We start from the raw sequence: 16,822 nt of genomic DNA on the forward strand, positions 1-16,822 counted from the left end.
GTCACAGGTGGCGAGAGCCAGAGACAGAGCTGACAAGCAGCTGAGCACAGCTGCTCTTGACATTCTTCTGGCTGTTGTGATTGCTCACAAGTTGCCAATGATGCAGTTCAAGTCATTCGAGAGAGCTGGAGAGGCACCTCTTAAGCAACTACAAAATCTTCGATGAAGATTGACGACCAGAATACACCTTAAAGTTATATTATTTAAGACTGCATCTAAGGCTTGGCCATAATTGATATATCCACGCCCACTGAGGGCGTTAAGAGCTGGCAGTGCTGAGACCGTGAATGAGTTTTATGCAGTCTATAAGATTCTTAGTTGGTTGAGGCGGCAGTCCTTAGGCTGCTCTATCTTGACTTTAGCCCAGTTTCGTCTCATATTATTATTATCATTATCTACTTTGAATATATTATATAATCTAATGCTGTTGTCTCGATACTTTCGCTACGTTCCTAATTGTTTCGCTTATCGTGTGAAGCGCTAACAAATTGCGCTGTAGGCCCTGGCCATATGGCGGCCCTCGGGTGGGGCAACATAAAAGACAAAGCCGCAATCAATGCGTCTGGCCAAAAGGAAACAAACAGCAAATAAATTTGTTGTATTATTTTGTTGAAGCTGTCGCTTCATTTTATTGTTTGTCGTCTGTTTAAAATGCGATAAATTAAATTAAATAGCAGGCCGGGCTGCCAGGTCCTGTTTTGGAGTCACTTGGCTGCGGGCGCTTTTATTTAGCTACTTACAGATTATGTGACATTTATTGTTCACGCTTAAATCTTGAAAATTGCAATTTAGCGGCCTTTGGCTGCGCCCCGTTGGTCATTTTCAAGCTGTGTGAATCTACATTTTGGGCAGGGCTGAGCGTGGCATTGGAGCTGGAGTTGGGGTTGATGCCCGATTGCTTATCAGTCAGCCAGCATCGGGCCAGTGCTGCCGGCGGCCAAGGACATTGTTTGCCAATGGCACAGCTAAGACGGAATTATGTCCTTGGCAGCGTCTGCTTCGTTACTTTTTGGCATTGCCATTGCCATTGCCATTGCCATGGCCATGGCCAGCGTCTTTGCCTTTATCGTCAAAGTCGCATTTCTGCTTTCTTGTGCCGCCGCACAAATGTCTCGAGTTTCCGTTTTAATAAACGTCGATTCCGGCTTCCTGTTTGTTGGCATCGCATGCTCGCCATATAAACGCGTATATTTAGCAAGAAAACCCACCACCACCAGCACCATCAGCACCATCAGCACCACCAGACTGATTCTGGCCAAAGTAATTGCTGGTAGCATCGTGTCGCGTCTGCTGCGTCTTCATTTATTGCCAATATAATATTTGACTTTGCTGGAAATTTAATTTCCTTTTTGGCTGCCGCTGCTGCTGCAGTCTGTGGTGGCATTTGGGCAATTTTCGCGTTCACATCATTGGCAGCAACGTAGAAGCAGCAGCGGCGGCAGCGGCAGCGGCAGCGCCTGCCGACAACAACAGCAACAGCAAAAGTCAACGTCGCTGACACTGCCCTTGGGCCATGTATTACAAATCGGGTTAAACGGCTGCCAAAGAACAAAACGGATGTCAACATAACAGAAACAACAACAACAATAACAACAACAATAACAGCAACAACAGCAGCAACAACAATAAGGGCCAAAAAAACGGCAAGTGTCGCGCTAAAAAGGGTTAAAATTTATGATTATTAAACCATGCCCTGAACCCCAACCAGCCTCCAGTCGCCACCCCCAACTCCGCGCCCGCCTCCGCCTTCGCATTAGTGAAAGGCAACGGCAAAGCGGCGACAAATGCCAAAAGCTAAAAAACAACAAATGTATCACGAGCTAACAAACCCTTGGCTACCCTTTTGCCGAACGCGCAATACCCTTTGCTTGATAGATGAGGGGTATCTGTCGTCGATCAAAAGCTGCTCAGCTTAATGTTAACTGAGAACTGATAACTGAAGTGTCGGCTGCATAGCGAAAAGAAATTCTAATTGATTTCGTTCACGTTGATTGATTTAAGAAGGACAGAGAAATCATGTTCAGAGTTCAGTTCAGTTCAGAGTTCATAAGACTTAAAAGATAAATAGTTTGCTGTTGATTAACATTTACAGTGAAGACTGTACAGCGAAAAGGGATTCCAATTGTAGTCAATATTTTAATATTGGAATCTTCTGCTCTCTCTACGTAAAAGTCAATCCAAATATTTGATGAGCACTTTGTATGTATTACCTTTTTATGCCCAAAACTCTAATCATGTCATAGATTTTATTTGTCTTTTGAATGTGAACTGCTTCGACTTCAAAAGGAGCTGCTATATCACATTTAGTAAAGAAAAAAGAAAGAAGTGCTTAAGTATATAGATTAAAGATCTCAAGGAAACGAACTACAAGAGGCAAGCAAAGTGTTAAAATATCGCCTTTGATATAAATCGAATTTTTTATTAATACATTATTCAATATCTTATAGAATATATTGAATCAGAATTGAGGCCTATATGAAAAGAAACCTGAAGCTATTTCAAATATCTCTCGACCATTAGCTATCAATGCGTTCACTTGAGTAAAAAAGTATTAACAACAATTTTCTAGTCTAAGTCTTAGTCTGTAGTTCGATAAGCTGCCTCAGTGACTCTCAACTTATGAAGCTTGAAAAGCTCGAAATGCATATGCCCTCTTGGACAGTTACCCGAAGAGGGCAAACGGCTAGTGGAAATCGAAAAACTCTAAGCTGGCAGTTAGAAAGCGTGTAGCACGGGGAAGGGCAGGCAGAAAGAAAGTGCAGCATTTTCGCTGGCAAAACGTATAAAATAAACATATGAATATTTATGCCAGACAGCGACGCAGCGTGGGCGGGGCATGGAGCGCGGCTGGAGCTGGCTGGAGAGAGAGCGACAAGCGTAAGAAACAGTGGAAAATCTCGAATTTTGTTACAAGCGTTTTGCTTTAAGGCTACTTCAAGTGCAGTTTGTAAAGGAATTACTGTCAAAGTCCTGCGCTAAGAGAGAAAAAGAGAGAGAGAGAGAGAGAGAGAGAGAGAGAGGGAGACAGGAAAGGCGGAGCTGTGAAGGACGGAAGCAAAGAGGGAGAGAGTGAGAGGTAAAGGTAGAGAAAGAGGGCGCGCTAAAGAAAGAGAAAGAGAGGGAGAGAGATGGAAGAAAAAGATGTAGAGAGAGTGAGAGAGAGAGAGGGAGAGAGAGCTAGAGAAAGGAGAGCTAAATAAAGAAAGTGCAATAGACCTAGAGAGCTAGAGAGTTGGCAGCAAACTAGAGAGTGTTTGATAGAGAGAAAGCGAGAGGCGTTAGAGAAAGAGAGATGAGATATATTTAAGTATATAGAAAGAGAGAGAGAGATAGATAGAGCGATGTATATAGAGAAGCAGAGAAGAGAGGCAGCGCCAGAGTGAAAGATAGTTATATATATATAAAGAGAGAGGGAGAGGCAGAGGGAGATATAGCAAGAGTAAGATAGAGTTATATAGATAGAAATAGGCTGTGAGATAGTGAGAGGCAAAGATAGAGTGGGTTAAATAATTATACTGTGTGAAAGAGAGAGTAAGAGAGAGATGGTGTTACAGTCAGAGATAGAGAGAGACTAAGGGAGGCAGTAAAACGTATTGTTATAGTGAAAATATGTTTATGTAATCGAATTACACTTAGCCAAGGGGCAAGTTTCTCCCAAGTTTAACTGGCAAGAAAGTCAAAGTTCAAGTTTCAGTTATAAATTGATTTTTAATTGAAAAAAATCAAAGAAATTGCATGAAATAAAATAAAATTTAAAGGCTGTCTGAAGTTGCAGGTAAACTCGAATTGCTTGGGGTCAAGTCTGTCTATCGCATTTCATCAGAGTAATCGAAGTATTGCGGACGATAAAGCACTTCCAGGCAACTGTGTTCGTCGAAAATGGAAGCAAATGCAGGCCAAAGTGTAGCTTGACATATATAAATTGCTTGCCTAAGAGGCGATTTAATGCACAAGTCAAATTAAATCTTTGTTAATCTAGGGAGATTCCCTCAAAGCGTAGCTCGCGCTCTCCCCCTCTTCACCTCTCTCTGGAAGTTCCATTAAACGTTCCATGGGCATTAGGCAAAGTGTTAAAATTATGATCTGTTAAGTGTCTAAATACGCACAGTGAGGCAAGATGAGCGACTGCTTAATAGATGATGTTGATGGTCGCTGTGTGGGCGGGTGGTTGGGCGGTTGGGTGGTTGGCTGGTTGGCTGATTGTGCCAACGCAGGAGGGTTGTCTGTCCATTCATTCATTGAATGTCGCCTTTGGAGTGTGTATTTAAAATGTCATTTTGTTGTCAACCTCAGACTTCTTGTCTTATGTCAAATTATAATTATGGCGCCATGCTACTAACGACATTAACACAGAGGCAGCTACAGCTACTGTCGTTTCGGGTTTGGGGCCAATGGGGGTTGTGACGACAGTGTCATTAAATTGCCTATGCGCAGTGTGCGAACCCTCCGCTTGCTCAAGTTGCCACTGGCTCAGGCTCTGGCTCTGGCTCTGGGTTTTGTTTCTTGCTTCATTATCAGCATCGAAGGTTAAAATGCAGACGAGCCAGCGGCAAACGTTACATTTTCTATTACACTTGGCAAAATTGTAACGTTAAACGTTTGAAAAACTTTGTTTTAAAATCACTTAGCGTCTGCTTCACACACACACACTCGCACACTCACACGCACACACATGCATAGCTGAAAAGGGTGCAGAGCTTTTCTCGTCGCTGTCGCCTTTTGCAAAGTGGTGATAATTTTTGCTTTGTTGCGAAAATTACAGCATTTTAACCCGGCTTCTGGCTGCTTGTCAGCCCCGGCAGCCAGCAGCCAGCAGTCAGCATCCTGTTACGCCCCTCCTCTCGCCCGCCTCATCGCAGTTTCTTGCAGTGCTCTCCTTTGGTTTGCAACGGACGCGACTTGTGTCGACTTTTAATGGTTTTCATCTTATTAGCAGCAAAGTTCTTTGCCGCCGTTGCCTTTGTTGCCACGCCCATGCCCGCGCCTTTACGGTCGACACTGCACAAAATGGCTAACAGCAACAGATTTATTTGCAATATTTGCTCATTTGGCAAAACGCCGTCGACGCAACATTCGAGTCTTTTGTCTTAGCCACTTTGGGCTCTACCCACTGCCCCACTCGCCGACGTCTGTTGGCCTCCTCGTGCTTACCACTTCGTTAGTTTGTTGACGCTTACTAGAGGAGCGTATAGCTGTTGCCACGCCCTTAAAACCAACTACCCATGGCCGGTGCCCGCTTGTTGCTCGCCTCGGTGTGGGGTCGGCTGTGCGGCGCATAATTAAAAAAGTTTCATTTCATTTTGTTGGTTTTCTTGGTTCGTTTCGTCTGTTTATGTTCATTTGTTTTCTTGTGTAGGTTTCTTGGGTTTTCTTCTTGACTGCCGCATGCCTCACACCGTTTGCCGCCCGTTGCCCGCCGCCTGCCACAAGCTGGCAATATATTTGTAGGCTGGCCGGGTTGGGTGGTTCGACCGGCTTGTTGTTGCCGCCCTTGTCCTAATGATTGCCGCCTTCTAGCATTTTTTGCATGCTTCGTTTAATTTAATATTAATCTAAGAACTTTGTTTGCTTTTCGCGTGTTATTCTTGTCCTTCTTCGCCGTCGACTTGCTGCAAAAACTTGCAAATGAGTTTCGGCTTAGCCATGTTGTTAATATGTAAAGAAAACAGTTCAGATGAGCCACTCTCTTCCATGTGGTTAACAACAGTCTTGGCCAATTGCCATGGCCCAGAGTGTGTGTGTCATTTATTGATCATAAGTTGCTTTGCAAGCGCTTTAAAGAGTAAATGTATTGGGTGTTTCTGTGAGAGCTACACAAGTTGGTATCGTAATAAAACAATTAAATATATTTTTAATAATAATTAAAAGGTCTTTTTGTATACAAAATTATATGGCATTATTGTTTCAATATGTTTTCTGTCATGTGGCCGCTACGGCTATTTTCTACGGCTATTTGCAATTTTCACCACTGACTCTGTCTGTTCATATAGCATACCAAAGCGCAATTTTCTGTGGATGTTATTTCGATAAATGCTTGTGATAATCTTTACTTCAAATGCGATAATGCTGCTTATTTACATAACATTTAAATCAAAAATGAGCTTCATCAATATAAACAATAATTTCACGAAGTTTGACGAACAGAACCAACATTTTGACACAAATGGCTATAATTTGCAAATGTTATTGTAGTATAAGTTCATTAGAAATAAATGTCAATCTAAAATCAATAAGCAACAAATATCATTTGTCAAATAACTTAACAAGTCAAGCAGTGTAGTCAACTCAAAGCTGTGTGCCTTTATAAAAATTCCCATTTATAATGTAGATTAGAGATTCATTAAGATATGTTAACTTTATAAGTTTTGAAAAAAGTTTAGTTTTAGCTTATATTACATGCTAAAAATACTTCTTAGTATTAGCTGCCCAAATCTTAAATTTTCTATATTAAAATTAAAAATTTTTGGGTTGACCTGCACATGTTGTAAAGAATTCTTAATTAAAGATTTCAGCAATTTATAAAAACGTTTAAACGTAGAATATTTGACTTTTGGTTATAGTGAAATATCAAGTAAAGGTTTTTGGGCAATTTCAAAAGATAAATTCAAAATGGATTTTTCGGGTTATCAGTGAAGTCTAATGGAATTCAATAGCTTCCCATTTTTGAACTGCTATTAAAATTATTTTATTTTTTATTTAGCTCTTTAGGCCAAATCGATTTAAGTAGTTTTCAAGCCAAAAAAATAATAATAATAATTCGAGTATTTTTGGTTTTTTTAAATATTTTATATTTTATTTATTTTTTGAATAATCTTTTGAAATATGACTCAATTAACTTTGTGCATATTATGAAATTGAATGGTTGGCAACAATAAACTCTGCAGCTTTACCAAACATTCATATTTGCTGATTAACTCATGCGTTTGGCATTCGAAGTGTTTGCGCCACGAATTTTGTGTTCGCGCCCCTTTTGGAAGTCTGTCTGAGTGGGTGAGTGAACCAACTCGAGCTGATGTCAGCCCAATGGAAATGGCATTTCCATTCTTGCTCACATTTCGAAAGTTCATGCCGCCTTATGAATATTTCAAATATTTCAAGCTTTCGGTTTGGGCGAGATGGCGGCAGCCGTCCCGCTGTTATGGCAACTCTGCGCAACCACTATAGGGTTGCCATGCCAAAGTTACTTATAATTGCAGTTCACTGTTTGACCGATGCATTGGGCAACAAACGGACGCACACACGCAGTTAGTTAGGCTCTGAACGTTGCCTGGTTCATCAGACAGTTCAATCATTCAATCATGTCATGTCTGCGTGGCTGCTTTGTTTTGTTAATGACTTGCTAGCCTTTGGTTGCATTGCTAGCCACAGTCTGTGCCATAGGTAGACAAGTCTGCATATTTATATTAGCCTTAAATCTTACCTTATACCCAAATCACTTACTTAATCTCTCTTTCTCCCTCTCTTTGTTGGTCTTTTTAAGGCAAGAGCTTTACGCTGACAATTGTCATCTCAACGAATCCCATACAGATCGCCACCTATACGAAGGCCATCAAGGTAACTGTGGATGGGCCACGTGAGCCACGCTCCAAGGTGCGTCATCAGGGCTTTCATCCGTTCGCATTTGGACCACAGCGTTTTGGCCCGGATCCACTTATGGCTGGATTACCCTTTAAGTTGCCAGGTATGTAAGCCGCTTCCCTCGAAAATCCCATTGCCCCAAGCGCCGCGCTGCTCGTTAGGCCAGGTATTGATGTCGTTACGCAGTGGATAGACACGATGAGCTCTAATCATTTGTTTATAATCATGTCTATTATAAGGGTTAAACAGGCAGCGAGCTGCCCGGGGCTACGGCAATTTTTCACTGAAAGAGGCTTAAATTACCTTATCTCGAAATTTAACTGATGACGGGCAATTAGGTATACCTGAGTTACCCAAGTCATATGCCAATAAATGGCTCAAGCGGCTTGTAGTTAACTCGCCGAGATCCACTTTATGAAGGGCAACTAGATTTCTATGTATTTGAATGGAAGGAAATTAAGAGCTCAAGGTATAGGCATGGACTAAAACTCATTGGGGACTTGAGAACTTAATAAATTTATAAAGATTTTATCAGACTAAGCTTTGCTGAAAAAATGAAAGAAAACTTGACGCCTTAAGACTTCAAGTCGCACTCGAATATTATATTCCTAGTTTTTTAACTTTATAATAAAGTATTTTTTTTTAAGTACTACAGCTTTAAGTTAGCGGCACAGCTTAAATTGATAGCTCGCTTAAAAGATTTCAGTTACATTTTGTTGAGTTTAGTTTGTCATTTTATTATGAATTAACTTGTAACAGATCAACGATTGCAAACTGTTGCCAGTTGCCAGTTGCTTCAAAATGTTGGCAAACTTATTGTGCACTTCGTCCATTTTATGGCGATTATAATGTCGAAGCTCACTCTGGTTGAATGGGTACGGAAATAAGCAGAACTGTCTCATTTAAAGTGAGTTCACCTCTCAAGCTTATGTCGAAACGACATTACATCCACAGAAAATTAGTGTGGGCTGGGGGAGTCATTGTTTTCAAAACTGATAATGTTCATGATTTTAGTGATTGTACAAATAAATGTTTCAAATTAATTCAAAATCATATTGAAACATTAATGTCATAAGACTTAATATATACTAAATACCATATCATAAATATTAAAAATAAATTTCATTACTTTATGTTGACTTCAACTTGTACAACTCTAAAAAGACCACACCTATAGGCGTTACTATTTACTTGACTTTAATTAATTTAATTAAACTAACTTTAAGACTATCCACTTAATCAATTATGCCTATAAAAACTATAGAGTGGTAACAATATTATTAACTGTGACAACTGCCAACAAAGACTGTGTCCTTTTGAGGTTAAAAGTTTTTTTTTCATAACCAGTTTTCTCCAGTGGAAACGGCGCTCGTCAGTGTTTGATGCTGTGCCTGCGCGTTACATTTGTAGCTCAGAGCGGGATGCCAGCTATCATTAACAGTCGAAGGACATTAGCATACGGACGATGACAAATGCGTGTTCAGTCAGGCGCCGGGGCCTTGCGACAGGCGTGCAAACAGATTCGCGTTGCCCTTTTGTTAAACCCCAATGCATCTGTTTGCCCTATTTATGCGCCCATAATGCGCACACACAGGCAGACCTAGGCAGAGAATAGAGGCGACAATTATATAACAAAACAACAGCTTGAAAAATCCATTAAAATGATTTTAATCCTTTAACGAGTCACAAAACGGCAGCGGCGCCAACTTCGACTCGCACAATTCGAAGATGAGCAGCTTTGAGCAGCAACCCCCGAGCCATCAGCACGCGCCACCTCCCCTCAGCCAACCCTTAACAATAGTAGTCGCCCTCGGAGCGGCAGCAGCAGGCGTAGACTTAAATTATTTTAAAGCGCTCGTCGCGACTGTTGCAACAATAAACACGCGATATAACCAGACTGCGAACAAGGATAACGTCGGCAAGGACAATGCCGAAGACTGCGAAAAGTCGCTGCTGTCGCCGTCGGCATCGACAGCGACATCGAAATCGTCGCCTGGTAAACAAATCCCGTTTGATACGCTTTGATTTTATTAAAATTTAACAATTTCGCTATGAAATTTATGAGGCGACAAGTGGGTGAATGCCTCGCTAGGTGGTGCAACCACCACCGCCACAGCCGTCGCTATCATCGTTCATTTGTCTCTTGGCTGTTGTCTGCTGTCTGCTGTCGGTTGCCTGTTGCCGCTGCTTCTATCACTTTCTCTTTTGTCTCAGCTTCTTATTAACTAAGCCAATTGGAATCTTGGCTTTCAGCACTTGCAATATTAAGTTTTCAGCAAAGTTTTCAAAGGGCAGAAACTAAAATTTATATTTGCTTTGCCAAACGCATTTTTTAAATATTTAAATATTTTTTGTTGATGCATTTAATAATTGTCTTTGGCATTTAGAGTGGTCAGAGAGTAGTTGGCTGTAGCTGCAGCTGCAGCTTGATTCGTTATGAAACAAAACTTCTGCGACTTTCGACTTTTAGCTTACATTCCAAACATAATTGAAGTATTTAATTATACAATTCAACAGCTGTTGAGCAACCAAGACTTTTCGAGTAGCTTTAAGGCAGTTTAAGAAATTTAAGAAAATCTTTTCCACTTTTTTGTTTGCATTGAGTTTACACAATTTGCTCTAAGCGCGACTCTATCTATATTCTCTACTATATACACACAGTATAGGCAATCTATAAGCTATGAGAGCTGTCGAGCTGCAGTATTCAAATAAAAACTAACAACTAATAAACTTGAACTTCTAAAAAAAATATATATAAATTGAATAATTATTTAAGTCAATCATAAAAAATATCAATAATTTCAATAATTTTTTTAACTTATTATTATTTTAAAAACTATTTTTATAAATTAAAAACTTAATCAATAAACTGCAATAATAAACATTTTAACATATAAATAACATATAACATATCAATAAACATTTTAATATATAAATTGTTCTAATAAAATTTTTTGCACCTTTATAAATTTTTTTACAATAAATTCTGAAAATAAAGCTTTCACATTTTTAAAAACTTATTTACATTAAGGTATTACATTTATTTAATTTATTTTTGAGTATAGAAAATAAGACCCAAGCTTAATTATTTTGCCCATAAATTCTCATATTAATATTATTTACCTTTTTGATTTCTTTTGTTATAACTAAAATGTCAACAATTGAACATCAGCAACATATTATAAATGTTTTTGTTGTTGATTTTCTTACTGTTTTATGTTAGTTTCGAAATGAGTTTAGTTTTGTTGAAGAATGTTTCGATACAAGCTGGAGCAGATGATTTTTTTTTTGTTCTTATTTATTTGGTTTTTTTTTTGGAAAACTTTGACGCCCCAAAAGTTTTTTGCACTTGCGAACCGAAACTGCAAAGTGACACAGCAGCAAAAAAGTGTCTCAAAATTACATTAAAAACTAAAAGGCACTAGCCATGTGTGTGTGCGTGCGTGTGTGTGTAGTTTTGGCATACACAAAATGTAGTTGACACTGGAGTGCTGCGTGTCACAGAAAGTTTGCCAAATGATTAAAAGGACTCGACGCTGGTGCCTGCTGCCAGCAAAATAGTTGAGCTGGCTGGGAAAAAGCGAAGCCAAGTGCTTTTCTTGATGGAACGGAATAAATATTAAATGGCGTCGTAAGCAGGGCACATTAGTGCCACGCCTCTAGCCCAGCCCCAACCCGCCTCGCCAACCCAGCTCGCTCGTTGCCAGAGTGCAAGGTGCCCGGGGGCCACGTCACGAGTGTGTGGAAAGTGGAAAATTTGTAACTTCCGCAACGGATATCCTGTTTCATACACGCGCGCCCTCTACGCCGCGCGCGCTTATGTGTGTGTGCATGTGTGTGCGTGTGTGTGTGTGTGCACGCGCTGGCAAGCCTTTTGAAGTTGCCTTCAGCAGCTACAGCAGCAGAAGCAACTAAAAAAGTTTCGCGTTCGCGTTTTTAGTGAAAATTATATTAAAATTTTGTGCTTGATGTAATTTATGTCATAAAACCCATCTGAAAGTAGACACATGTGTGCATAATTACACACAGACTCTGCATGTGTATATGTGTATGTGTGTGCGGGTGCTAATGTTTTAAATTAATTTTCAACTTGAAATCATTTTTCAGCTCATTGTCTTGAGGCCCGCACTAACAAGTAGCTCACATATATGTGTGTGAATGTACATATACATATATATATATATATATAAATATATATATATTTACAGGACATATATATATATTTATATATATTTAAAATTTTGGGCAAGCGTATTTATTTAAAACCCTTTTGCCGTCAGCCGTTTTGTGTTGTTTGCCTGGCAGGACCTTGTGCGAGGCAGCACGTCAAAGGCAATGCAAAAGGCAAAGGCAAAGATCAAAGTGCGCACCACGCACATCATTACACACACACACACACACATAGGAGTTCCTTTTTTTTGCTTGTTTATATAGTCACTTGGGGCATTAGGCCTATGAGCCTGTATTAGCGCACTCTACTAGAGCAGCTGATGCTTAAAGCTAAGCGTCTAAATCTTTTATCTATGCGCCTCATCTGCTTTTCGTATTTACATTTTTGATAACATCTTGACGTGCTTAAAATTATATACTATTAGAGTTAGAGAAATTCAAATTAGAGTAAACTAATTAAAAATATTTGTAATATCAATGAGTTCGAATTTATTGAAAAAATTGTATGACATTAATGTATAAATATAATTTTGTTATTTCTTGTATTTTACATATTTTCACCCATTTAACCAAAAAGAGCTTCATCATTGTTTACGCCATAAAATTGATGAACAAAACCATTATTATTATGACAAACAATTTCAGCAAATTGCAAGCATTGCTCTGATGGAAATCTATCCATAATGAAATGTCAAATCAAATTAAATTAAAAATTAAATGGGTTGTCAGAAAAAAAACTGTGCCAACTTAAAGCTGCAAGCTTCTTAAATAACAGTTTAAAATTGAATGTAAGAAATGAGATTCGTTGATTAGAAATTTTGAGCAACTAACAAATCAAAAAAGTTTTTCATTGAAATTGTTTACTTTTTCTACCAATATTACTGGCTAGATTGCAGTATAAAAAATATTCTATATTAATAAAAATTTTTGTGTATTTCAAATTGAATTCAAATATCGAATATCTCACTAGATATATATATATATATATATATATATATATATATTCTTGCTCTGCTTCGTCAAAGAAACCTTGATCAAGGCATCTATAGACAGCACGAATTTCGTAGATTTATATAACTTTCACAGCTTGGCTAATCTTTCATCAGTTGAGCTCAACTATAAAATATTAAAAATATCTAAAAATTCCAATAAAGTTTGACAAAGCTGAGCAGCATCGTATAACTATATTGCATATATATAATACATGTATATAGATGTATATATTTTTATACCCTGATCCCATTAAAAATGGGAAATCAGGGTATAATGGTTTTGTGCAAATGTATGTAACAGGCAGAAGGAGGCGTGGCAGACCCCATAAAGTATATATATTCTTGATCAGGACGACAAGCCGAGTCGATTGAGCCCTGTCCGTCTGTCTGTCTGTCCGTCTGTCCGTCTGTCCGTCTGTCCGTATGTGTGAACGCGTGGATCTCAGCATCTATAAGAGCTAGAGACTTGAAATTTTTTTGTAGGTCCGTGTATAGCACGCGCAGGTCAAGTTTGTTTCAAATATTCGATAACTATTCGCATTTAATTGTTATCGAATAAAAACATTATTGAAATGCAGTAAATAAATTATATCTCGAACGTCTTAAGAGCTAGAGCCTCCAAATTTTGAATTTAGTCTAATGCATATTTTATGCAATTTTGATTTTTGTTGGATTTTGGATACCGGCTCCAAATTCCCCCAAATTCTTAGAATTTAAGTTTAGTTGGAACTAGGGCCATTATGTCAAGGCGTTTGCATCTCAACCAAGCCAATAGGATATGTAGATCAAATGCTGAAAATTTCATTAAAATCCATTAAGTAAAACAGAAGTTATTAAACAAAACGTTTGGCCAATTTGCAAAAGCACATGTCAGCAGCGCCACGCGCACGCATTTTTCCTATTCTTTTCTATTCCAAGAATTGCAATTGCGATTGAATTGTGCTGAATTATTAGCTGCTACTTATGTTCAAATTTGCAACAGCTCACGCAAAGAGGGAAGTGGATGCGTTGGTAGAGGCGCCGCTTGTATGCAGCTTGGTCCGGGTTCGAGACCAGTGGAGATGAAACGTTTTTTATTGTTTTATTTTTTTTTTTAGTTATGAAGTGGCGGTGTTGGTAGAGTTTGTGCACGTTGCACAAATAATCCGGGTTCGAAACCTGGTCTCGCAATGTCGATTTTTGTTTTCTTTTTTTTTTTTAATACTCGATACAAACTACGGAAAATATTACAAAACTCAAAGGACTGGGATCAGGGTATCTCCTAGTCGGGCACCCCGACTAGAGCTTTCTTACTTGTTTATATATGCAAATGCCTGCAAGGGTATTCAATATTTTCCCTAACATATATCGACGATTTGCATTCGCTGCTTTCTCTTTTTTCCGTTCGTTTCCCTTTTGGATGCTTGAAGTAATATATAATTGTATGTAGATGTTCCGAAAAGGGTTAAGCATTATATCTTTAAACAACTTGATAGACTCAGCGCCCAGCTCTTGCTGTGCAAAAATGAAATGATTTAGTACAAATAATCAAACATGCAGACAGACAGACAAATTTGCACAGTCACTGTGAGGCTGGGAAGTCCGTGGGGAAGGCCTACAGCTCAATTTGGCTGGCAAAAAGGAAATTTTAAAGTCATCGTCCTTGCTTGTCCGTGGCCCTGACTGTGAGGGCTGTGGGCTGTCGTGGTGTACGTGTGTGTGCGAGTGTGTGCGTGTCGTTGCCCCCCAAGGACATATTACAGCATTGATTCAATTTCATGTCAATTTACGTGTCAATGCGACACTAATACGCCAAGGGTCGTGGCTATTGCGGAAAGCTGCTGATGCCCTGACCCCTGTATCGTGACCCCGCTGCTTGACATGTGGCACGGCTCGACTCGACACTCGACACTCGACACAGTCGGTCGGGCGGCAGGGGCCAAGGTGTGCATTTAAAATTATTTATAACATTTGCGAAAATATGTTTGCCAAATGCCAACAACTCCGAAGTTGCCGCCGCTTTGCAATTTCTTTTTGCCGCGCCCCAAAAAGTATGCTACGTTTTTTCATTCCTTGGTTCCTTTTTTTTTTGGTAATAACTTGCGGCCTGTTACGCACATGGCCGATGTGTGTGCGTGGGTGTGGGTGGGCAGACTGGAATGTGTGTTACGCCAACCCCGCCAATTCCCCAACCACCAGCACCACTCGCATGTGTTGACAACACTTGTGTAACGGTAAATTTGTGCGTATTGTGCGTGCGGAGGAGTCAGCGACAGAGTCGGGGGCCTGGACTGGGGTGGCAAAATGCTTCGGCTTTGGGTTTGCCAATTGAAATTGGGGTCTTTTTAAGCTCTTTGTCATGCCTTACGAAATATCAGCAAATTTGCCAAAACAATTTGCAAGGCAACGGCAAAGTCGTTCGTGTAAATACTGATATGACAGGCACTTGACAACAACAACTGCCTGAGAAATTGATCAAGACCCAGCCGAGAAAGGCAGCGGCAGGCGAGCTGAGCTCACCTGTGGCGGTGCTTAAATAGAATTGGACTCGTTCTGCCATCTGCCTTCTGCTTGGCAGGCACAGCTGGTTCAATGTCTTTATTAAGTGAAACGATTTTACAAATTGCCAGCATCAGCTATGGGTGCCAAGAGAGTGGGAGCTACAATATCAATAACTAGCGACAGAAAAAGGCAAATAGATAAGCATTTTAAGCGTAATTTTTATTCTGAATTAACTCTTTGAATATTTCAAAATGAGAAATTACCTTTCTGAGTGCTAATCAGAGATTTGATTGTATGATAACGATATGCACGTCTATCGATTAATGCCTCTCGATTGCACTCAAGTTTTTTATACATATTTTAAAAAATATTATTATTTATTAAAATTTTAGCAAACCTTTTTTTTAACGTCTGCTAAAAGCAGCTAAATAATTTGCAACTTGAAATAAAATATTTTATATTATATATAAATATATATAAAACATATTAATTGACATTTTTAATATAATTAAATTAATTAAATACAATGGTAATATAATGATAATAATGATATATAATAAAAAATATATAATAAATATTTAAATTAAAAATTATTTAAAGATTTAAAAAGATTTGCGACTGATTAAATTAAATTATATTAAAAATAATTGTTATATTTAAAAAGATTTGCCACTGATTAGTGTTGAGCTTTGAATAAAATCTGTGAAAATTTGTTTTTGAAACTGAATCTAAATTTAAAAATTTTAAAATATACTTAATTTGAAAGACAGACTTGGAATATCCAGACGCATCAACTTATTTGAATAACAAAATTTAAAGTTTTAAATATTATCAAAGTTAAATGCATAAGCATTACGATTTACAGCACATCAGTTTAGTAAAATGTTAGAAGCAGCTTAACAAATGCTGTGGCAATTACTTATAGCTGATATTTATTGTAAACTAAGGTCTTAAGACTAAGCTAAGCTACTCAGGCTTAAGTCAGGCGCTTGAAAATTCTGTGAGAGCTGAGTTTATACGCTAGAAGCTAGACAACTACAGCTACAGCTGTTGCCACACACACACACACACACACACACACACTCGTCAGAGCTTTATCATCATCATTATTACTATTGTGAACTTAAAGATGTAGTTTAAGCTCGCTTTGGGTTTTGTTTTTAATTCGCTCTGCCTCTGACTGCAGCCACTTTTGCTGATTGCCCAATAATATTAAAAAAAGCAAAGAAGACAACAACAACAAAGGGAAAATGCGAATTTAAAAAAAGGACATTTACCGCAAAGTGCGCACCAAAGTAACCAGCATTTGGAGCATTTGGAGCGGCGTCCACGCTGAAAAGTAGGCAACAGAAGTGCTCGTTGCTCGTTGCTCAATGTTGGCGCTGCTGCTGCTGCGGCGGCCGCTGCTGCCGCTGTCGCTGTCGCCGACGTCAACAGCAACAACTGTTGGCGCAGGCGTCAACTGTGAGCGACTCAACGACTCAGCGCTCAACGACTCAGCGCTCAGCGCTCAACGCTCAACGCTCGCTCTCGCTTTCGCAGTCGCCTTCTCTCTCTGAGTGCAATTCCAGCGACTGGTGAAATTGAGTCGAGTGATTTGG

General features: G+C 39.2%; 1 protein-coding gene across 1 annotated transcript in view; it reads left to right on the plus strand.

Annotated features, from left to right (window-relative positions):
* LOC111593059 overlaps nt 1-16,822 on the plus strand; it is a 33,063-nt gene that overhangs the window by 9,663 nt on the left and 6,578 nt on the right. The window contains 1 exon segment of the mRNA XM_030223456.1: nt 7,481-7,681. Coding sequence (XP_030079316.1) covers nt 7,481-7,681 — 201 coding nt within the window.

This window comes from Drosophila hydei, unplaced genomic scaffold (assembly GCF_003285905.1).
Source record: "Drosophila hydei strain 15085-1641.00,03,60 unplaced genomic scaffold, DhydRS2 tig00000211-arrow-pilon, whole genome shotgun sequence".
NCBI lineage: Eukaryota > Metazoa > Arthropoda > Insecta > Diptera > Drosophilidae > Drosophila > Drosophila hydei.